This window comes from Diceros bicornis, chromosome 18 (assembly GCF_020826845.1).
Source record: "Diceros bicornis minor isolate mBicDic1 chromosome 18, mDicBic1.mat.cur, whole genome shotgun sequence".
Classification (NCBI taxonomy): Eukaryota; Metazoa; Chordata; class Mammalia; order Perissodactyla; family Rhinocerotidae; genus Diceros; species Diceros bicornis.
In genome coordinates this window covers 45235872-45260899 of record NC_080757.1, presented here as the reverse complement: position 1 = coordinate 45260899, position 25028 = coordinate 45235872, and the positions used below count along the sequence as shown (strand labels likewise).

The 25028-nt window shown below is 35.9% G+C and overlaps 2 protein-coding genes across 2 annotated transcripts in view; both read right to left on the bottom strand.

The window, feature by feature from the left end:
- The window catches only part of EFCAB3 (EF-hand calcium binding domain 3), a 227205-nt gene extending 207930 nt beyond the window's left edge, over positions 1–19275 (bottom strand). Inside the window, exon 1 of the mRNA XM_058561288.1 lies at positions 19116–19275. Within this exon, the coding sequence (XP_058417271.1) occupies positions 19116–19173 (58 nt within the window). The 5' untranslated portion in view covers positions 19174–19275. The remainder of the gene's footprint in view (positions 1–19115) is intronic.
- The window catches only part of EFCAB13 (EF-hand calcium binding domain 13), a 331371-nt gene that overhangs the window by 48862 nt on the left and 257481 nt on the right, over positions 1–25028 (bottom strand). Inside the window, 9 exon segments of the mRNA XM_058561286.1 lie at positions 4391–4495; positions 10077–10127; positions 10644–10748; positions 11292–11345; positions 12814–12912; positions 14624–14677; positions 15233–15337; positions 16273–16326; positions 16843–16944. Coding sequence (XP_058417269.1) covers positions 4391–4495; positions 10077–10127; positions 10644–10748; positions 11292–11345; positions 12814–12912; positions 14624–14677; positions 15233–15337; positions 16273–16326; positions 16843–16944 — 729 coding nt within the window.

Genomic DNA, 25028 nt, shown 5'->3' with positions numbered 1-25028 from the left:
GTTTCAGGGACTTCTCTTCCATTAACTTATTCCAAATTCATCTCAACTGATGAGGAATCTATTAGCAAGAATTAAAACATTCTGTGTGACAAGGGAAATTTTTTAAGCCAAAGTTAATTATTTTCCTTTATTTATAATGTTATTCTTACTCTTATATTTACTTTAATCAAAACTTTGGAAGGGCTTCTGTGAACATGGAAACTGGAACATGGCTCAAATCCCTTTTACTACCACCTCCAAGCTGTTTGCTCTTTGAGAGTCAAATGCTGTTGGTGTCTATAGGCTGCTAGGGCTATCTTGGGCTCTGGTTGTGTCCTGGAGAAAAGAATGGGCATTCTCTCCCCCATCAACTAGGGAAGCACCAGAGAGGTGTCACAGCATTGGAACAGAACTGGATAGCAGTAGTCTTGGGGAGATCTTGGCACTCAGAATCCTGAAGACCTTGATGAAGGTCACTAAAGCCTAGCATGAGGGCATTCCAATTCCTCTGACCCCTAAAAGGCCAAGAAGGAGTAAAACAAGTGGGCAGAAACGTTCACCCTCTTGAGGTGGTGAAAGTACAGAGATGCCAGAACAGAATCTTCCTTCCTTTCTATAAGTTCAGAAATAATCTGCCGTGGAATGTGTAATCTTAAGTACTAAATAAAGAATCTTGAAATAGAAGGTAGATTATTTAAGAGAAATTTGAGTCAAGTACTAATTATCCCAGTAAATCCTGGGAGTTGATTGTTTGTAAGAGTTGGGAATGTATAGTTGGGGAAGTAAAGACATTCCAAAGATCTCATGGTGAAGAGTCGGGGAAGTGGTGAGAGGAATAAGAGTACAGTATTCTGCACTGTTTCAGCCCTTTGTAAAGTTTCAGCCTACTGGGATTGCCTGTGTGTGTGTAGAGGGATAAAGGTCAAATAAAATATCTGATGGGAAAGGGTATCTTGATGGGGAATAAAGCAGTATTTTTTTGCTAGTAATAGTTAAGTCATATGTAAGGAAGACAGTGAATGAAAGGAAAAGGAATGTAAGAACTGATGGAATGTGACCCTTCTCTGGAATTTCAAAATTAATTAAGAAGTGAACAAATATAATGAATGACAGCTTAAATAAAGTAGTAATAATAAGAATAAGCAAAAGGAGAAAACGGTGGTAGAAAATAAATAGTAAACATAAAATAAGATGAAATAAAGAATAATAAACATAAAATAAGAGAAATAAAATTAAATATATCCACTATTACAACAACTCTGAACAAAATGAAATTTCTCATTAAAAGGGAAAAATTGGGCCGGCCCTGTGGCTTAGCGGTTAAGTGCGCGCGCTCCGCTGCTGGCGGCCCAGGTTCCATCCCGGGTGCGCACTGACGCACCGCTTCTCCGGCCATGCTGAGGCTGTGTCCCACATACAGCAACTAGAAGGCTGTGCAACTATGACATACAACTATCTACTGGGACTTTGGGGGGAAAATAAATAAATAAAAATTAAAAAAAAAATTTTTTTTAAAAAAAGGGAAAAATTGCCAGGTGGGTTTTAAAATAACCTAGTTATATGATGTTTTCAGAAAATATATTTCAACCAAATGATAAAGAAAATTGAAAACAAAGGAATGGGCAAAGATATACAAGAGAAATACAAGCAAAAAGAAACCAGTACTGGCAATCATTAATATCAAAGTGAAATTTAGAGTTAAATCATCAAATAGATGTAGATAAAGAGGGACATCAAAAGGTATAATTTATGCAGAATATTATAACAGTCATAAATCTGTAAATACCAAATAGCTAAACATATAAAGCAAAGACTATTAATAATGTAAGAAGAATTTTATAAAAATACAATTAAAGTAGGAGACCTTATCCCTCTTAAAATGAGAAGATATAGTAGACAAAACAGAAGCAAAGACATAAAGGACTTGAATAATACTATCAATAAACTTGAGTTCATAATATTTATAGAAGTCTATGTGTACCCTCCAGAGACTATGAATTATTTTTCATATCCCTACAGATTTATAAAAATTGATAAAGTACATGGCCATAATGAAAACTTTAACAAAATAGAGATTCTCTTTAACATCTCAGTGGTCATATTATCTGATCTAACTCCAAAATTTATATATAATAAAAATTTTTAAAAAACTTAATAAGAAATTAAGAAATATACTTCTAGATACTAGATAATCATTGCATCAACTATAAGTTATCTAGTAGAAAGTAATGGTTAGGATAACTCTTCATATCGAAACCAAAGGACTCAGTGAAGCTGCATTCAGAAGAAAATGTGTGGCCTTAAACTCCTTCATTATTAAAGTAGAAAGACAAAAAGAAACTAAGCATTCCTGGGTGTGGGCAGGGGTGGAGAGAAAACAACTACTCCCCAAGTGGTTAAGCAACCCAATAAAAGGTAGGCAAACAATTTGAACAGATACTTTATAAAACAAGTATACAAAGGGCCACTAAGCACTTGAAAAAGTACTCAACATCATTAGTCATAAGGGAAATATAAATTAAGACCATATTGAAATACCATTACACACCGACTAGAAAGACTAAAATTAAAAATATTGATAAAACTGTCGGGGGAAGAGGGAGAATCTCCCTCTGCCCTTTCCCTTAAGGTTCTTCTGGCTGGCCAAATAATCAACAAGACAGGTTAGCAGGAGAAAATAATACCAAGTTTAATAACATGTATACATGGGAGAAAGCAGGGACACTGCGTTTCTCAACACAATAGCAGAAATTCTCGTCTTAAATATCATTTTCAGCCAATGACAAAGGAGGATTTTGGGGGTGGGGGAGTCAATTACAGGAGATTACCATTAAAGCACAGTAAACAAGAGTAAGGTTTATTATACAGATTTAAGTCATCACCTTCCACATTGATAAGTCACTAGAAATGAGCTCATCCCCCTCTCTTCTCCAAACAGAGAGGGAGATACCTTTACAAATGGAGATTTCCCTTATAAATGTAAATGTCTGTCTGGCAACTCCTTGCAGGGCCATCCAAAGAATGTGGCCAGAGACAGAACTTCTGATAAGAAGGGCTTGTTGGTGCTTTTTCTATTGTAACCTCTATCCTAAATTATCTTTTATAGCAGTCATGATAATAACCCCTTCCTAAAACAGATTTTTTTTTTTGGTTTTAAATTCTTTAGGCAGTTTGGGAGGGGAAACTCAAATATTTTTCCTGAGCTTTCTGAGTCCTTATTGTCTTCAGCTCGAAATAATCCGCATACCAGAGTGGTGCTTCCTGGGGCAGCTTGCCCTGAGCACCATCAATACCTAATGTTGGTGAGGAGTGGAGCTAATAGAACTATCAGACATTGTTGGCAGGAGTATAAAATGGTACATTCATTTTGGAAAAATATCTGGTAGTTTCTTATAAATCTTAAGACACATTTACCCTATGTTGATGTTGCAGCATTTCTACTCCTAGGTATCTACCCAAGAGAAAAGAAAACAAATGTCTTGCAAAAAAATGTTCATAGCAGCTTTATTCATGATAGTCAAAAACTAGAAAAAGCCAGGTCCAACAATAGTAGAAGTGATAAACATGTTGTAGTGTATTTATACAATAGAATATTACTCAGCAATGAAAGCAAATGAATTACTGATACAAGCAACAATATAGATGAATCTAAAACACATATGCTGAGTAAAAGAAGTTGTGGCAGAACCTATTTTCCAAGAATGACTGAGATATATATTTCCTGTCCCACATGCTCTTCTTACAATGTGACTGATACATCTCCCACCAAGAGCTTAGATTGAATCTAGGCAGGATCTTGTGATTGCTTCAATAACAGCATTTGGTGGAAATGATGTTCTGTGTCTTCTGTAACCTCATGCTAGTTACAGATTTAGAGAAGAGCTGGTCTAAGTTGTCTGTAATAGACTTTTCCCCATAGGACCCATGTGAAAGTGAGAGGCAGATAGGCAGACAAACACTGACTGAGATGTAGAGCAGGTCTACTCCAGCCACACGAAAAGAGAAAAAACGTAAAAGATAGCCCTACCTATACTCTACTATAAAAAGTGCCCTTTTTATAAATACTGATGTCACCTATTAGCAAATGTGGCCAAAGAAGCAAACTGGAATTTGAGTGATACCTATCAATTCTCCCTACTCTATAAGGAGAATAAGGAAAGACTGAGTAAAAAAGCAGAGAGAGAGAGAGAGAGAGAGAGAGAGAGAGAGAGAGAGAGATCTTGAAATCCTTCTCTAATTTGCACATGAAACCAGCAAGAGACAGGATGTGTTCTTCCTTTCAACCTGAGTTTTCCCTCTAAGCTTTTCAGAATGCCTTCTTGATGCTAGACAAGCATTTTAAATGACTGTTAGAGACAGGCTTATAAGATTAGTTTTTCTGTACAGTTCAGTGATAATCTAAAATGCTCACCATCAACTGGCAGGTTTTGTATTAGATCTTTAAGCTCCTTTTCAGTGAGGTTCATGTCCATGTTTCCCAAAACTGTATCCACTTTACTGGAATCAATCTTCCCTCCTTATGAAAAGAAAGATATATAAGCAAAAGTTACTGTCCCTAAAATGTGGGGTAAACCATAAATTCCTGAGGATTAAGGTTATCATTTTCATCCAAAAGACCAAAGACTAATGAGATCTTTACAAAAGGAATCACTAATGGAGTTAGAACTAGATCTTGTTGTTTTCATCTTAATCTTCATGATAAGCATACCCAGTATAAAAATTTAAAGGTGACTGAATAACTTTTCAGAGAATTCTAGCAAAGCAACAGTAAATCCAATGTTTCTAACTAATATTGTCTTGTTTTCATGTTTTTATTTTTACAGTTACCCTCTAGTTTTGTAAAGTGATGCTGGTTTTCCATTACCATTTAAATAATTTTAAATTTAAGTTAAAAAGTAAAGCAATTTAAATAAAAATATTAATAGCAGTACAAATAGTGTGTGGATTTGGCAGATATCATGAAGGTGATATGCAATGATGGAAGAGTGGGAACCTTGCTTAGACATGACCCTTCTCCTGGCCTGCTTCCCATCCATTTCTTCAGTCTTATGTCCTCTCACTTCCTTGGAGCCTTTTTAGCAATTTGTTTTTGTCTGAATGTCAGATTAGTAGTCTTTGCTGCTGAATACATTAACTGAAGATGTGCTAATTTTCCATTTACTTTAGCTATGCAACCTGGGCTCTGATAAGTTCTTCCTCTGTCAAATTTTGGAAAATTCCAAGAGAGAATGGGAATTCTTTCCAAGTTACACCATGAGAAATGATCTCCTAAAGAACAGGTTGAGAGAATCCTAAAAGCCGCAAGAGAAAGACAAGTTACATACAAAGGATACCCCATAAGGCTATCAGCTGACTTCTCAGCAGAAACCTTACAGGCTAGAAGAGAGTGGCACCATATATTTAAAGTGCTAAAAGGAAAAAACTTACAGCCAAGAATACTCTTCCTGGCAAGGTTATCATTCAAAATGGAAGGAGAGATAAAAAGCTTCCCAGACAAGCAAAAATTAAAGGAGTTTGTCACCAAGAAACCAGTACTACAAGAAATGTTAAAGGGACTGGTTTAAGGGGAAAAGAGAAGACCACAAATAGGAAAAATTATCTATTTCCATGATAAGAGGGTAATGGATACAAATGCACAAAAAAGAGGTTAGATATGGTATCAAAAACATAAAATGTGGGAGGAGGGGAGTTAAAGAGTAGAGCTATCAGATAGAGGTCAAACTAAAGAGACTATCAATTTAATTTAGATTGCTATATACGTAGGTTACTGTGTATGAACCCCATAGTAATCACAAACCAGAAACCTATAAGAAATACACAAAAAACTAAGACAGAGGAACCCGAACATAATACTAAAGAAAGCCATCAAACCACAAGGGAAGAGAACAAAAGAAGAAGAAAGGAACAGAGAAGAACTACTAAAAGATTGAGGGAAAAAAAGGTAAAAAATGGCAGTAAGTACATACTTATCAATAGCTACTTTAAACGTCAATGGACTAAATGCTCCAATTAAAAGGCATAGGGTGGCTGATTGGATAAAAAAACAAGACCCATATATATGCTGCATACAAGAGACACACTTCAGATCTAAAGACACTCACAAACTGAAAGTGAAGGGATGGAAAAAGATACTCCACGCAAATGGCAATGAAAAGAAAGCTGGGGTAGCAGTACTCATATCAGACAAAATAGACTAAAACAAAAACTGTAAAAAGAGACAAAGAAGGGCATTACATAATGATCAAGGGGACAATCCAACAAGAGGATATAACACTTGTCAATATCTACGCACCCAATGTAGGTGCACCTAAATATATAAAGCAATTATTAACAGACATAAAAACAGAAATAGACAGTAACACAATAATAGTAGGGGACTTTAACACTCCACTTACACCAACGGATAGATCATCCAAACAGAAGATCAATAAGGAAACATTGGCCTTAAATGACACACTAGAACAGATGGACCTAGTACATATATACAGAGTATTCCATCCAAAAACCGAAGAATACATGTTCTTTTCAAATGCACATGGAACATTCTCCAGGATTGATCACATATTAGGCCACAAAACAAGTCTCCATAAATTTAAGAAGATTGAAATTATACCAAGCATCTTTTGTGACCACAACGGTATGAAACTGGAAATCAACTATAGGAAGAACATCAGAAAAGCCACAAATACGTGGAGATTAAACAAAATGCTACTGAACAACGACTGGGTCAACGAAGAAATCAAAGAAGAAATCAAAAAATACCTGGAGACAAATGAAAATGAAAATACGACATGCCAGAATTTATGGCATTCAAAAGCAGTTCTAAGCGGGAAGTTTATAGCAATACAGGCCTATCTCAACAAAAAAGAAAAATCTCAAATAAACAATCTAACAATGGAACTGGAAAAAGAAGAACAAACAAAGTGCAAAATCAGCCGAAGAAGGGAAATAATAAAAATCAGAGCAGAAATAAATGAAATAGAGACTAAAAAAACACAATAGAAAAAATTAAAAAAACCAAGAGGTGGTTCTTTGAAAAGATAAACAAAATTGACAAACCTTTAGCTAGACTCACCAAGAAAAAAAGAGAGAAGGCTCAAATAAGTAAAATCAGAAATGAAAGAGGAGAAATTACAACAGATACCTCAGAAATACAAAAGATTATAAGAGAATACTATGAAAAGCTATAGGCCAACAAATTCAACAAACTGGAAGAAATGTATAAATTCTTAGAATCATACCACCTTCCAAAACTGGATCAAGAAGAAATAGAGAATTTGAATAGACAAATCACCAGTAAGGAGATAGACTAGTAATCAAAAACCTCCCCCAAAAATAAAAGTCCAGGACCAGATAGCTTCCCTGGTGAATTCTACCAAACATTCAAAGACTTAATACCCATCCTTCTCAAACTCTTCCAAAAAATTGAGAGGGGGGGAAGCTCCCTAACTCATTCTACGAAGCCAACATTACCCTGATACCAAAACCAGACAAGGACAACACAAAAAAAGAAAATTACAGGCCAATATCACTGATGAACATCGATGCAAAAATCCTCACAAATCGCATACAACAATACATTAAAAAGATTATACACCATGATTAAGTGGGATTATTGCAGGTATGCAGGGAAGGTTTAACATTCACAAATCAATCAACGTAATACACCACATTAATAAAATGAAGAATAAAAATCACATGATCGTCTCAATAGATGCACAGAAAGCATTTGACAAGATACAGCATCCATTTATGATAAAAACTCTGAATAAAATGGGGATAGAAGGAAAGTACCTCAACATAATAAAGGCCATATATGAGAAACCCATAGCTAATATCATCCTCAATGATGAAAAACTGAAAGCTATCCCTCTAAGAACAGGAACCAGACAAGGATGCACACTGCCACCACTCCTATTTAACATAGTACTGGAAGTCCTAGCCAGAGCAATCAGGCAAGAGAAAGAAATAAAAGGCATCCAAATTGGAAAGGAAGAAGTGAAACTGTCACTATTTGCAGATGACGTGATTTATATATAGAAAACCCTAAAGAATCCACCAAAAAACTTTTAGAAGTAATAAACGAATACGGTAAAGTTGCAGGATACAAAATCAACATACAAAAATCAGTTGCATTTCTATACACTAACAACGAAGTAGCAGAAAGACAAATTAAGAATACCATCCCATTTACAATTGCAACAAAAAGAATAAAATACCTAGGAATAAACTTAACCAAAGAGGGGAAAAATCTGTACACCGAAAACTATAAAACATTGCTGAAAGAAATTGAAGACACAAAGAAATGGAAAGATATTCAATGCTCTTAGATTGGAAGAATTAACATAGTTAAGATGTCCATACTTCCTAAAGCAATCTATAGATTCACTGCAATCCCTATTAAAGTTCCAACAACATTTTTCATGGAAATAGAACAAAGAATCCTAAAATTTATATGGAACAGCAAAAGACCCCGAATAGCTAAAGGAATCCTGAGAAAAAAGAACAAAGCTGGAGGTATCACACTCCCCGATTTCAAAATATACTACAAAGCTATAGTAACCAAAACAGCATGGTACTGGCACAAGAACAGACACACAGATCAATGGAATAGAATCGAAAGCCCAGAAATAAACCTACACATCTGTGGACAGCTAATCTTCGACAAAGGTGCCAAGAACATACAATGGAGAAAAGAAAGTCTCTTCAACAAGCGGTGTTGGGAAAACTGGACAGCCACATGCAAAAAAATGAAAGTAGACTCTTACCTTACACCATATACAAAAATTAACTCAAAATGGATTAAAGACTTGAATGTAAGACCTGAAACTATGAAACTTCTAGAAGAAAACATAGGCAGTATGCTCTTTGACATCAGTCTTAATAACTTATTTTCAAGCACCATGTCTGACTGGGCAAGAGAAACAATAGAAAAAATAAACAAATGGGACTACATCAAACTAAAAAGCTTCTGCACAACAAAGGAAACCATCAACAAAACGAAAAGACAACGTAACAATTGGGAGAAGATATTTGCAAACCATACATCTGATAAGGGGTTAATCTCCAAGATATATAAAGAACTGATGCGTCTCAACAACAAAAAAACTAACAACCCAATTAAAAAATGGGCAAAAGACCTGAACAGATATTTCTCCAAAGAACATATACAGATGGCCAACAGGCACATGAAAAGAAGTTCACCATCATTAACTATAAGGGAAATGCAAATCAAAATTACAATGAGATATCACCTCACACCTGCCAGAATGGCTACAATTAACAAGACAAGGAAACAACATGTGTTGGAGAGGATGTGGAGAGAAGGGAACTCTCATACCCTGCTGGTGGGAGTGCAAACTGGTGCAGCCACTATGGAAAACAGTATGGACATTCCTCAAAAAATTTAGGCTAGAACTACCATATGATCCAGCTATTCCACTGCTGGGTATTTATCCAAAGAACTTGAACACACCAATGTGTAAAGATACATGCACCCCTGTGTTCATTGCAGTGTTATTCACAATAGCCAAGACTTGGAAGCAACCTAAGTGCCCATCAAGGGATGAATGGATAAAGAAGATGTGGTATATATACACAATGGAATTCTACTCAGCCATAAGAAACGATGAAATCCAGCCATTTGTGACAACATGGATGGACATTGAGGATATTATGCAAAGTGAAATAAGTCAGAGGGAGAAGGTCAAATACCGTATGGTCTCACTCATTAAGTAGTAGATAATAACAACAAACAAACACACAGAGACAGAGATTGGATTGGTGGTTACCAGAGGGGAAGGGGGGAGGGAGGAGGGTGAAAGGGATAATTAGGCACATGTGTGTGGTGATGGGTTGTAATTAGTATTTTGGTGGTGAACATGATGTAATCTATGCAGAAATAGAAGTATAATGATGTACACTTGAAATTTATACAATGTTATAAAAAAAAGAACAGCTTGATTTACGAAAGAAACAAAAGTATGTAATAATATGTGTTAGATGGCAGGGTTTACAATTTAATCACAAGGAAATAGTATAAATGCCAAACATGATGATCTCAGGTTGATTTGCATTTTATTAAGTTTCTCACTCACCTTTAAGAAACTTTATGCCATCCAGCAGCCTTTTTTGATAGACCTTTCCATCTGTAAGAAAAAGCACAGTTCAGATCACAGAAGAGCAATGCGGAATTTTGTATGAAACTGGTAATTTCAATAAGTCATATTTTGCGAATTGCCTTAGAAATTTTCTGATTTGCTGACAAATAATAAAATTATGTAGAGTGGGGATATTGGCACTCTACTATGCTGAAAACATATCTTTTCTTTTGTGATATTTTCATTTTCCTCTTTTAGATCATTCCCTTCTCTTTCTTTTTATCATTTATTCTGGCTTAAATTTTAGATCTCTCAGTAGAATCAAAAGTAATAAAAGATATAATTGAAATGCTGATGATAGGAGTCATGATGACACAACTGTTGATTCTCTAAAAATTAAATGGCATAGATATTCTTTTAAGATATAACAAGATTGATTATGATTATGTAACATGAATCATGAGATTATTTTTGACAAGCAATAAGACAGAAATAATTTCAGAAGTTTTCACAATTTAATAATAAGCTTCCCTGGATGACTATATTTTTATTTGACATACTCACTATCAACTGGCAGATTATTCAGTAGTTCTGAGAGTTCTTTATCTGTGAGTTCTATCCCCATGTCTCCTAGAACCATTTCCATGTCATCAACATCAACTTCCTCTCCTTCAAAAAAATACAAATGGCAATGTGAGATTTTTAAAGAACTATCTAATTATTCTAAATAATGAAATTTTCTATTACTGTTTAATTATTAGCCCCAACTACTTAATGCATAATAAAGTCAAATGAGTCTTGTTTGACTATAGTTATGGCAGAAAATTAAAGTGTTTATTTCTTTAACTTTAGTAATAATAGAGGCCAAATAACACAGTATATGGTAATGGATTTTCATAATTTTTTATTGTGGGAGATTACCAGCAGTTAATAAAACTTTAGTCTCTTTTTCTGCACTAACATACATTTTTAGTAAATATCCTTGATTAATCTGGAAAAAATGAGATTATAGAGCTTGTTAACAAAATGTGGCACTATGTTTTGGTGTTAAAACATTGATAAACCAAAACCAAAGTCAAAGTCTAGGAAATTAAACCACAACCATTTTATTAAAAAATAGCATAATTTAAAAAGGAATAAAAAGTAACAGGAAAAAATATAAAATATGCGCAAAAAATCAGAATCATATGTTTTTGGCAACTTCTTCCTCACCTGTAACAGCTTCTACTTTATCCATCAGTTTTTTCAGATCAACTTTCTCATAGGCTGTAAGACCAAGTTTAATCAGAGGGAAACAATAACATGGAATCAGAAAAAAGATACATAGGACAGGAGGTCCTTTTTATTTGAGATTTATTGTTACTAGAAGATGACTAAGGAAAATAAATCCACTTAAAATGATGACCAAGATTTAATAGTAAATAATGAATAAAAACTATCTAAAAAGGTTTTGTTGAAGAATAAAAATGCAAATTATGAAAACAAGTTTATTTTATTTAATATTTAAGAAAATCCAGGCTATAATTATAACTATTTCATAATTCTTCGAACAAGCAATGAATGAATGCTGACTTTTAAAAGTGTGTTGGGAGGTGATTTTCTGAGAAAATCAGATTATTGTACACAACAGCATCCTTGTGAACTTTGAAACAAGATATATAAAAAATAACTTTTGCAAAAATTATTCACTGTTTATCCAAGGGTTTCTTTAATTCCTTTGAAATCCAAATCATTCTATTTTGAATGGTCTATCATGTTACTATTCCTGTAGAATTTTTCTTCTTCAATTATTAAATGGTCTAACTGTGTCAGATCCACATTTGTTAGTGACTTTGTGTAATTTGAGCAGTCCTTCAATTTTACTTTCATTTATTTCTTGAAATTATGCACCTTTCTCAATATTTGTAAGGACTGTAATCTTGTGTTGCCATGTGTTGATGCAATGGGCAGACAGAGACTAGTGTTAAGCAGTAAGGAACATCTGATAGGGACTAATTACATAAGGAGTCAGTTTAGCCATCCCCTGAACCTAAATGGTGGATAGGAACTCAAAGTCCTATCATTTTACCACATCATTTGTATCCATCTTAAATTAAAAACAAAATAAATCTAGTTTAAAAAATTAGAATTTAAAACATAGTTTGTATAACAAATTTAAAAAATACACAAGCATATAAAGAAAAAAGTAAACGGTCCCTCCTTTTACTTCTCCTCACTACCATTATCTGTACCTCACCATTACTAACGGTTTTCTGTATACCCTTCCAGGCTTTTCTTATTGTTTATAAAAGTATACTATGTATATTTTTAAAAAAAAAATAATACTGTATATATTATTCTTCAACTCTTTTGTTACAACTACCAAAAAAGAAAGCATCTCAATACCCATTAATAGAGGAAATGAGGAATGGCTGAATGGATTGGGTTATGCCCTAAACTGCCATCAGTGATACACAGATCAGTGAGAAAAAACACATTGCAGATCCTGTTTTTGTTAAACCAGACAACAATAATCCCTCCCCTTCTCACTAGCACCCATCTCCACCCCAAGATGTATAAAGAAATGGATCATAGTTTTTAAAGGAACGAAAACGAAGAGCCATTTTTTGTTGTTGTTTCTGAGAGCTATCAAATGGCCTTTGGGCAACAAATGATTTAAACCTTTGAAACAGTCATAATTAATCCTGCAAGCTCAACTTCTGTTTAAAATCACAGTGTTTTCCATAATACTCACCACTTAGAAGATCCTTTATCAGATCAAGTTCCTTTTCTGTAAGCTTGACCTCCATAGCTTCTAAAACAGTATCCAGGTTATTTACATTAACCTTCCCTCCTTGAAAACATGAAAGGAAAGGGAGAAAAATGAAATGATCCTAAAATATTAAAAAGTTCATAAATATATATTATCTTTAACTAACAGGTGTTAACTATTCTCGTTCTTTTTTTCCCAGCTTTATTGAGATATAATTGACATAATAGTGTGTAAGTTTAACATGTACAATGTAATGATTTGATATACAAATATACTGTGAAATGATTACCACAATAAAGTTAGTTAACACATCCAGCATCTCACATAGTTATAATTTTTTTTTGTCGTGAGAACTTTTAAGATTTACTCTTTTAGCAACTTTCAAATATACAACATAGTATTGTTAACTATTGTCACCATGCTGTACATTACATTGCCAGAACTTATGCATCTTACAACTGGAAGTTTGTATCCTTTGACCAGCTTCACCCATTCCCCCCTCACCCCCACTCCTGGCAACTACCAATCAGCTCTCTGTTTCCATAAACTTGGTTTTTTCAGATTCCACATACAAGTGAGACCATACAGTATTTGTCTTTTTCTATCTGACTTATTTCATTTAGCATAATGCCCTCAAGGTTCATCCATGTTGTTGGAAATGGCAGGACTTCCTTCTTTTTATGGTTGAATAATATTCCACTGTGTGTATATATGTATATATACACACCACATTTTCTTTATCCATTCATTCATTGACAGACACTTAGGTTGTTTTCCATGTCTTGGCTGTTGTAAATAATGCTGCAATGAACATGAGGGTGCAGATATCTCTTCAAGATAGTAACAGATGTTACTGTTACATGAATTTTGTTGTTAGTGCTGTTGAGTCAATTCTGACTCCTAGCGACCCTGTGTATAGCAGAGAAGAACCCTGCCTGGTCTTTTGTGCCAACCTCTCATCTTCCGGCACTATATCAGACAATGCTCTGCTGCTATTCACAGGGTTTTCATGGCCAATTTTTTTGGAAGTAGGTGGCTAGGTCGTTCTTCCTAGTCTTTCTTAGCCTGGAAGCTCTGTTGAAACCTGTCCACCATGGATGACCCTGCTGGTATTTGAAATAACAGTGGCATAGCTTTCAGCATCCCAGCAATGTGATATCACAGTTACAGTGAATATACACTGATAAAAGAGAATGACTTCATAACACAGTATAATTGCTAATATTTTCAAGCAAAGAACAAAACTACAAAAGATTTGTCTAACTCTTTACAAGCAGAGTTAAAATTTAAAAGAGATTAAAGCAGAGTTAGAATTAGAACTTGTTTCCTGAAACCTTAAACATACCTGCCGAGGAAAATGTTAGGTAGGACAAGGGCTAAGCAACTGTAAGTGGAGAGCACTAATCAGTAATCTCTACAAAGAAGTAGAGAAGTAGAGACCGTAGAATTTGTTTCCTAAACTCTTATTCTTAGATTGCTTTCTCTTCTCCTGGTCACATTTTGGAATAAATGCCAAACTCTTTCTCTCTCTCCCTCCTACCTTTCTCCCCACTCCTCCTCTCTCTTTCCTTCCTTCCTTCAATCTTTCTTTTTTTTCTGTTCATATAAATGTTTTTTCAGAGAAAGTTTGAAAAATGCAATCCAGTAGAGAACTTCCTTCTAAGATAATTAAAGGTTATTACCAGGAAAAACACATGTGACAAAAGAAGCAAAATAAGGTATTATATTCTATTGATATAAATCTAATGCTTGAGGATATTTCATGTGCCCTCTCACTGTGCTTCTTACTCACTTTTATTACACCTCATATCCTTCAGCAACCGGTTTTGAAACACCTTTCCATGAGCTGTAAGAAAAGGTACAATTCACATCTCTAGAAAATTGATATGAAGATTCACCAAAACATTACCAATCATATGACTGCAAAAAGATACATTTTAATGATTTACTTTAAAAATTAATCTATTTTATAGTCACACAATATTGACATTTAAGAATATAAATATTTTCCACAGTGACAAACTTATCCTTTCTTTGGTATCAGAGATGTTTATTAGTTTAACTCTCCCATGGTGCAACTCTAAAGAATACACAAAAATACTTCTTTCTTTTTATTATACTGATGCCCTATTCCTCTCTTTTTCATTATTCATATTGTAAACCCTAATACCAATGTGAGAGAGTAGTATTAGTCACTTGGACCACTATATTGCAATGTCGTGATGACTCTCAAATTGTGTTAGAAGAGGTAATGACAGAATTTATTTTCAAGTCAGAAGTGCCTTTCTATTAATTTGTGCCATTTTTTAGACAAAACTGTACTATAAAAGATTCAGAACTGCTCACACTGAGCCGTAAAATCAAGTTCCCTGGAAGGCAGGGTGGCATTTATATGGCTTACCATCAATGGGCAACGTTTTTAGCAGTTGCTTATGCTCCATATCTGTAAGCTCAATCCCCATGTCTTTAAGAATATTTTGTAGGTCACCGGAATCAATCTTTTCTCCTTTGAAAAGATAGAATATTCATAGGTAAAATATTAAGGGATAATCTAATTATTTCCAATTATCCAAAAATATACTTGTGCTGCTCTAGTCTATTCTCTAATACCAGAAAGAAAAGGAAAGACAGAATGAAATATTTCCTAATAAAAAGAATCAAATGGTAAATAAAAAGTAGAATTTGTTGGGGCTGGCCCGGTGGCATAGTAGTTTATGTGTGTGCGTTCTGCTTCGGTGGCCCGGGGTTCACAGGGTCGGATCCCGGGCGCGGACCAATGCACTGCTTGTCAAGCCATGCTATGGCGGCGTCCCATATAAAGTAGAGGAAGATGGGCACGGATGTTAGCCCAGGGCCAATCTTCCTCAGCAAAAAAAAAAAGAGGAGGATTGGGGATGGATGTTAGCTCAGGGCTGATCTTCTTCACCAAAAAAAAAAAAAAAGAAATAGTATTTGGTCCTTAATATTAGTAAATAAGATGTATTCCTAGTAGTGGGAATCACACCACACAGTACAGAAGCAAATCTGGTCATATAATTATCCAGAGATTAGGACAAGAGATGGTTAGTATAATAAAATATACAATTAACAAAGTATGACATATTTTACTGTATTTTGTTAAAACTGTGATTAGCTGTTTGCAATGGACTTACTATTTTTAATGCTTCACCCTGTTTTTACCGTGTCCATCTAGTTTTTGGGTCTTTACATACTGGTGAAATACTTTTACTGAAAAAAAGTCTTAAAGAATATAAGACTTATTATCAAGAAAAAGTCATTCTGTTTTACTTATAAAACCCAGATAATGTTAGATTAATCTGTTGGTCAGTAGATGTAAATATTTTATCAAAACAAATATTGAAAATATGTGAATTTTTAAGCCACTGATAGAATATGGGAAAAATATTATTAAAAATTTAATCATTTATAACAAAATCTTACCTGTAAAAGCTTTCACTTCATCCTTCAAAGTTTTCAGAGCCACTTTATTATCAACTGTAACACAAAAACATAACTTGAAGCTCATAAAATCATATAAAATAGTATAAGAACACTCTCCTCCCCTTCTGATAATAACATCTAGCAACAGCACTTATTAAGTGTACTGGACATTTTGTTAAGCACTTTAGTCATTCAATAAATATTTACTCAGAATATGTTAAGAGTGTGGAGTAGAAGAAAATTATAAATATTAAAAATATACTTATTTCAAAATGTAGATTTTACTTTCTACCCCATAAATATCAAATCTTATATTTGATAATGAAAGGACAGGATTCAAAAGTGACTATTTTGTAGGGACCAGATTTCTTATTCTCAGAATTTGGAGGACTGTTCTACTGACATGCCACCAGTGCCCAGCATACTACATTCCGAGCTTCTTTTTACTGTTACCGTCTCATCTCCAACCTTGCCATCTTCCCCATAAAAAGTTCCCTTATTCCTTCCCTTCTACTGCTAAAGATACATAAATCTCAAAGCTCAAAAGCCAATGATATCTAATATGCTTACCACTCACTGCCAGGTTTTGTGTCAGATCTTCAAGTTCCTTGTCAGTGAGCTTAATTCCCATGTTGCCTAGAACAGTTTCCAGGTTTCTGATGTCAATCTTCCCTTAATCAGAAAGAGACAGGCCTGTCAGGAAAATTTAGTGACTCCAAAAAAGTTATTTTATTTTACCCTTTGAGAGTCTGAGAAAATCTATGCATCTTACACTCTCACAAAGTGCATCACACATATTTATAAACTATGCATTAAGATTTAGAGGATGTGCTGAAGCCCAACCATGGATCTCATAAGGTTCATGAAACCTAGCCTTAAAATATCTGCTCCACACTGAAAACAATTAATTCCTATGAGTCATGATTATACTTTTCAACACCAAGAGCAAAGACATTGAATCAAATATATAAAGGAAATTGATAATGAAATTAAAATTAGGACCGTTTTCTTTAGCCTAATTTAGGGGTGAAGATCAGAGTAACTAATCTGAATGCAAGACTGGAAACAATAAACAAAGTATTTTTGAACAGTACACAGGATTAAAAAAAAGCTCTCACTACAAGATGACAGCTAATATTTATTGAGAATTTTTTTGTACTGGGTACCATATTTTTAATTTTTTGTCATTTAATCTCAGAGAGTTATCATATAACAGTTAACTAAATTCCATATATAAATAGCTCATCTTTTCCTTTTTTGCATGTAATTATTTCCTCTTTTCTAAGTTTATAAACTCTCTTAGGAGAGTGTGGGACACATTTCTAAACAAGAACATGGTCAATTAAATTGTTAAATAAAGACAAATCTGTTTAAAACCATCACATGGAATCTATATATATGAAAAGTGGCAGAATTCATAATGAAATGATCAGACAATGGTGTAGAAGCTAAATGAGGACCTCATATTTAACTGCCTTATTACTTTTCACTCACATTGAGATACTTGACACTACTCACCACTACGTTCTTCCCTCCTTTCTTCTTTTTGATGCTCAAATTGTCTCAAATGTGACCAGTGGGAGTCTATTCAAGCCGACTCCTGTTTCCTTTTGACATGCACACTTTAATCTTTAAATGCTACCTTGCTTTCTGAAACAAGACAGCCCAGGCTCACTTTGTACTTTCGCTATCTCAGACCTGGAAGCAGCCTTTTCCCAACGAGCTTTGGGGATCCTTTTAGTTGGAAAGTTATTTAGAAACCTCAATCTGAGGACTAGTTGTGCTCATTGAAACTAAGATGTCATTGTTTCTGGGCCCTTTCAACCCCTTTCTAGGAAAGTACAGGAAAATCATATTTAAAACAAACAGGCAAACTACAAACAAACAAGTGTGAGTGAGTGATAGTTTCAATCCAAATTCACAATTATAGGATTTTCCCTAACTTTGATTTTATATTTGCATCTCTTTTCTTTGAAACTGAAATACTGTAACTAGTTCCTAACAATATTAACATATTTATTTGTTTTATTCTTCTATCATCTGTAATAGTCACAATATTAAATTCCCATATTATTACTAATGATAAAACTATTGAATGAAGTTTAAGATTCTTTTGAAGTTCTTTTTGTAGTTAGTATATATCTCACTGAGTTTGTTTAATCATAGTACTGCATTTCAAAAGTCACTTGAAATAATTATTTTCTCTATATGGCTCTATTACCAATTTGATATACAATTAGATTCGTTTCAGTTTATTTTCAATTTTAGAGTTTATTTTTCTTATATATTTAATTTTTAAAAATATTTAAACATTTTCATGGTTCAAAAATTAAGTCTAGGAGTCAAGATGGTGGCGTAGGCAGACTCTGAACTCACCTCCTCCCGTGGACACAGCCAATTTACAACTACTCGTGGAAAAATTACCCCTGAGACAGAACTGAAAACTGCATAAGAGGAACTCCTGCAACAACGGACAATCCTAACTGGGGTAGAAGAGGCAGAGACTCCCTTCCGGAGAGGAAAAACGCTGCCTTCACAAGCCGCCAGCTTCACGGCCACAGGGAGCAGCTCACAGGTACGCACCCTCCCTGGAGGCGCTGGGTCCTGAGCCGGGGAGCGCCCCTGCTGTGGGCATTTTGTGGACCCAGCACAATCGACACCAGCGGCATAATATCTGACTTTGCCTGCTACTAAAGCATTGGGGAGCACCCCCAGAAAACCTGGTTCACAAAGAAACTAAAACTGGCTTTTAAAGGGCCCGCGCACAAACTCACCCGTTCCAGAAAGCAACCTAAAGTCACCAGAAAGAAAGGTGCACAGTGCTGGGGTGAAAAGAGACTCACCTAATAGGCCCTGAGTGCATCTCAGTGAGGGGTGAGACCTCTCCAGGGACTGGGACATTGGCGGTGGCCATTGTTGTGGCCTGGTGTGAGCGTGCTGACACAGACGCCATTGGAGTTCTCCCTGAGGCCTGCTAGCCCAGGGTCTGCTCCACCCGCTAGAGCACCGATTTAATCCAGCTCAGCCAGGGCAGGCAGCCCACCCTAGAGACTGGCCCCACCCAACAACAAGCCCTCAGGCAACGTGTGGGCCTGCATAGATTGGTGACTGGATTCTCTGCAGCCTGACAACTGAGCCGACTTGAGTGCGGCAGGGTGTGCACAAGGAGCAGGTGGAGAGTGTGGGGTGGTGGCGAAGTGTGTGGGGCTCCCGCCATGGAGAGACTGGGTCCGCTTGGGGGTCGGGGCGCTCACACGGGGCAGGACTCTGTTGACTGTGTGTGTGGACCTGTGGGCAACACGGCTTGTCAGCTGCAGAAGACTTGTGCTTCTCAAAGACCCACATAGGAGGTTTGCCCCACCTTCCAAAGCCTGAAACAATTGGGTGCTCCTGTGCCTGAGGCCAGCCCCACCCAGCTGCAATCCTCAGAGAGCTGACAAGAGACCTAATAGGCTAGAGGCTTACAGCATTTGTAAGGCCCTGAGCCTAACAACCTGCCACGCTGGGGGCCTACTCAGTTAAAAGAAAGACTGCAACACAAATGTGGTATTAGAACTTACAGCCAACTGTGCTGGGGCTCCCCACACCTGATAAAGAGACTGAAGGGCCCACAACAACTACAAACAGCTGAGAATTACAACAGCTGGCCAGGAGCATAACTCAGCCTCCCTGGGCGCCTATAGGGAGAGCTAAGAGGCCACAATAGAAGGACACACGTAGCCCACATAGGGGTCACCCCTGGAACATTGAGAACTTAGGGAAGCACACTGGAAACCTCCTAAGGCATCACTTACATAAGGTCACCGATCCAAGAGCAGGAGACGTAGCTGACCTACCTAATACATAGACACAAGCACAGGGAAAGAGGCAAAATGAGGAGGCAAAAGAATACATTCCAAGTAAGGGAACAGAACAAAACCCCAGAAAAGGAACTAAGTGAAACAGAAATGAGCAACCTACCTGACAGAGAGTTCAAACTAAGAGTGTTAAGGATGCTCACTGATCTGGGGAGAAGAATAGATGAACTCGGTGAGAGTGTCAACAAAGAAATGGAAGATATAAAAAAGAACCAATCAGAAATGAAGAATACAATACTGGAAATGAAAATTCATTAGAGGGACTCAAAAGCAGAGTAGAGGATACAGAAGAACGGATCTGTGAGCTGGAAGAAAGACTAGAAGAAATTACCCAAGGTGAACAGGTAAAAGAGAAAAGAATTAAAAAGAGTGAGGACAGTCTAAGGGACCTCTGGGACAACACCAAGCGCACTAACATCCGTGTTATAGGTGTCCCGGAAGGAGAAGAGCGAGACAAGGGGGCAGAGAATCTATTTCAAGAAATAATAGATGAAAACTTCCCTAACCTAAGGAAGGAAACAGACATCCAGGTACAGGAAGCACAGAGAGCCCCAAACAAGATAAACCCAAAGAGGCCCACACCAAGACACATCATAATCAAAATGTCCAGAATTAAAGATAAAGAGAGAATCCTAAAAGCCGCAAGAGAAAGTCAAGTTACATACAAAGGAAACCCCATAAGGCTATCAGCTGACTTCTCAGCAGAAACCTTACAGGCTAGAAGAGAATGGCACCATATATTTAAAGTGCTAAAAGAAAAAAACTTACAGCCAAGAATACTCTACCCAGCAAGGTTATCATTCAAAATGGAAGGAGAGATCAAAATTTTCCCAGATAAGCAAAAATTAAAGGAGTTTGTCACCAAGAAACCAGTGCTACAAGAAATTTTAAAGGGACTGATTTAAGGGGAAAAGAGAAGACCACAAATAGGAAAAATTATCTATTTCCATGATTAGAATGTAATGGATACAAATGCACAAAAAAGAGGTTAGATATGATATCAAAAACATAGAAGGAGGGAGGAGGGGAGTTAAAGAGTACAGCTTTCAGACAGAGGTCAAACTAAAGAGACCATCAATTCTGTATAGAAGAAGTAAGGAACAGAGAAGGACTACTACAACACCGAGGGAAAAAAAAAAAAGTTAAAAAATGGCAGTAAGTACATACATAACAATAGCTACTTTAAACGTCAATGGACTAAATGCTCCAATTAAAAGGCATAGGGTGGCTGACTGGATAAAAAAACAAGACCCATATATATGCTGCATACAAGAGACACACTTCAGACCTAAAGACACTCACAAACTGAAAGTGAAGGGATGGAAAAAGATACTCCACGCAAATGGCAATGAAAAGAAAGCTGGGGTAGCAGTACTCATATCAGACAAAATAGACTTTAAAACAAAAACTATAAAAAGAGACAAAGAAGGGCATTACATAATGATCAAGGGAACAATCCAACAAGAGGATATAACACTTGTAAATATCTACGCACCCAATGTAGGTGCACCTAAATATATAAAGCAATTATTAACAGACATAAAAACAGAAATAGACAGTAACACAATAATAGTAGGGGACTTTAACACTCCACTTACACCAACGGATAGATCATCCAAACAGAAGATCAATAAGGAAACATTGGCCTTAAAAAACACACTAGAACAGATGGACCTAGTAGATATATACAGAGCATTCCATCCAAAAACCGAAGAATACACGTTCTTTTCAAATGCACATGGAACATTCTCCAGGATTGATCACATATTAGGCCACAAAACAAGTCTCCATAAATTTAAGAAGATTGAAATAATACCAAGCATCTTTTCTAACCACAACGGTATGAAACTAGAAATCAACTATAGGAAGAAAATCAGAAAAGCCACAAATACATGGAGATTAAACAAAATGCTACTGAACAACGACTGGGTTAACGAAGAAATCAAAGAAGAAATCAAAAAATACCTGGAGACAAATGAAAATGAAAATACGACATGCCAGAATTTATGGGATACAGCAAAAGCGGTTCTGAGAGGGAAGTTTATAGCGATACAGGCCTATCTCAACAAAAAAGAAAAATCTCAAATAAACAATCTAACAATGCACCTAAAGGAATTAGAAAAAGAAGAACAAACAAAGCCCAAAATCAGTAGAAGAAGGACAATAATAAAAATCAGAGCAGAAATTAATGAAATAGAGACCAAAAAAACAATAGAAAAAATTAATAAAACCAAGAGCTGGTTCTTTGAAAAGATCAACAAAATTGACAAACCTTTAGCTAGACTCACCAAGAAAAAAAGAGAGAAGGCACAAATAAGTAAAATCAGAAATGAAAGAGGAGAGGTTACAACAGACACCTCAGAAATACAAAAGATTATAAGAGAATACTATGAAAAGCTATATGCCAACCAATTCGACAATCTGGAAGAAATGGATAAATTCTTAGAATCATACAACCTTCCAAAACTGGATCAAGAAGAAGTAGAGAATTTGAATAGAACAATCACCAGTAAGGAGATCGAAACTGTAATCAAAAACCTCCCCAAAAATAAAAGTCCAGGACCAGACGGCTTCCCTGGTGAATTCTACCAAACATTCAAAGAAGACTTAATACCTATCCTTCTCAAACTCTTCCAAAAAATTGAGGAGGGGGGGGAGCTCCCTAACTCATTCTACGAAGCTGACATTACCCTGATACCAAAACAAGACAAGGACAACACAAAAAAAAGAAAATTACAGGCCAATATCACTGATGAACATCGATGCGAAAATCCTCAACAAAATACTAGCAAATCGCATACAACAATACGTTAAAAAGATTATACACCATGATCAAGTGGGATTTATTCCAGGTATGCAGGGATGGTTTAACATTCGCAAATCAATCAACATAATACACCACATTAATAAAATGAAGAATAAAAATCACATGATCATCTCAATAGATGCAGAGAAAGCATTTGACAAGATACAGCATCCAGTTATGATAAAAACTCTGAATAAAATGGGGATAGAAGGAAAGTACCTCAACATAATAAAGACCATATATGAGAAACCCACAGCTAATATCATCCTCAATGGTGAAAAACTGAAAGCTATCCCTCTAAGAACAGGAAGCAGACAAGGATGCCCACTGTCACCACTCCTATTTAACATAGTATTGGAAGTCCTAGCCAGAGCAATCAGGCAAGAGAAAGAAATAAAAGGCATCCAAATTGGAAAGGAAGAAGTGAAACTGTCACTATTTGCAGATGACGTGATTTTATATATAGAAAACCCTAAAGAATCCACCAGAAAACTTTTAGAAGTAATAAACGAATATGGTAAACTTGCAGGATACAAAAATCAGTTGCATTTCTGTACACTAACAACGAAGTAGAAGAAAGAGAAATTAAGAATACCATCCCATTTACAATTGCAACAAAAAGAATAAAATACCTAGGAATAAACTTAACCAAAGAGGTGAAAGATCTGTACACCAAAAACTATAAAACATTTCTGAAAGAAATTGAAGAAGACACAAAGAAATGGAAAGATATTCCGTGCTCTTGGATTGGAAGAATTAACATAGTTAAGATGTCCATACTTCCTAAAGCCATCTATAGATTCAATGCAATCCCTATCAAAGTTCCAACAACACTTTTCACAGAAATAGAACAAAGAATCCTAAAATTTATATGGAACAACAAAAGACCCCGAATAGCTAAAGGAATCCTGAGAAAAAAGAACAAAGCTGGAGGTATCACACTCCCTGATTTCAAAATATACTACAAAGCTATAGTAACCAAAACAGCATGGTACTGGCACAAAAACAGACACACAGATCAATGGAATAGAATCGAAAGTCCTGAAATAAACCCACACATCTATGGACAGTTAATCTTTGACAAAAGAGCCAAGAACATACAATGGGGAAAAGAAAGTCTCTTCAACAAATGGTGTTGGGAAAACTGGATAGCCACATGCAAAAAAATGAAAGTAGACCCTTACCTTACACCATACACAAAAATTAACTCCAAATGGATTAAAGACTTGAATGTAAGACCTGAAACTGTGAAACTTCTAGAAGAAAACATAGGCAGTACGCTCTTCGACATCGGTCTTAGCAACATCTTTTCAAACACCACATCTGACCGGGCAAGAGAAACAATAGAAAAAATAAACAAATGGGACTACATCAAACTAAAAAGCTTCTGCACAGCAAAGGAAACCATCAACAAAACGAAAAGACAACCTAACAATTGGGAGAAGATATTTGCAAACCATACATCTGATAAGAGCTTAATCTCCAAAATATATAAAGAACTCATGCATCTCAACAACAAAAAAACTAACAACCCAATTAAAAAATGGTCAAAAGACCTGAACAGACATTTCTCCAAAGAACATATACAGATGGCCAAAAGACACATGAAAAGATGTTCAAAATCACTATCAGGGAAATGCAAATCAAAACTACAATGACATGTCACCTCACACCTGTCAGAATGGCTATAATTAACAAGACAGGAAACAACATGTCTTGGAGAGGATGTGGAGAGAAGGGAACTCTCATACACTGCTGGTGGGAGTGCAAACTGGTGCAGCCACTATGGAAAACAGTATGGAGATTCCTCAAAAAAGCAAGGATAGAACTACCATATGATCCAGCTATTCCACTGTTGGGTATTTATCCAAAGAACTTGAAAACACCAATTTGCAAAGGTACATGCACCCCTGTGTTCATTGCAGCGTTATTCACAATAGCCAAGACTTGGAAGCAACCTAAGTGCCCATCAAGGGATGAATGGATAAAGAAGATGCGGTATATATACACAATGGAATACTACTCAGCCATAAGAAATGATGAAATCCAGCCATTTGTGACAATGTGGATGGACATTGAGGGTATAATGCAAA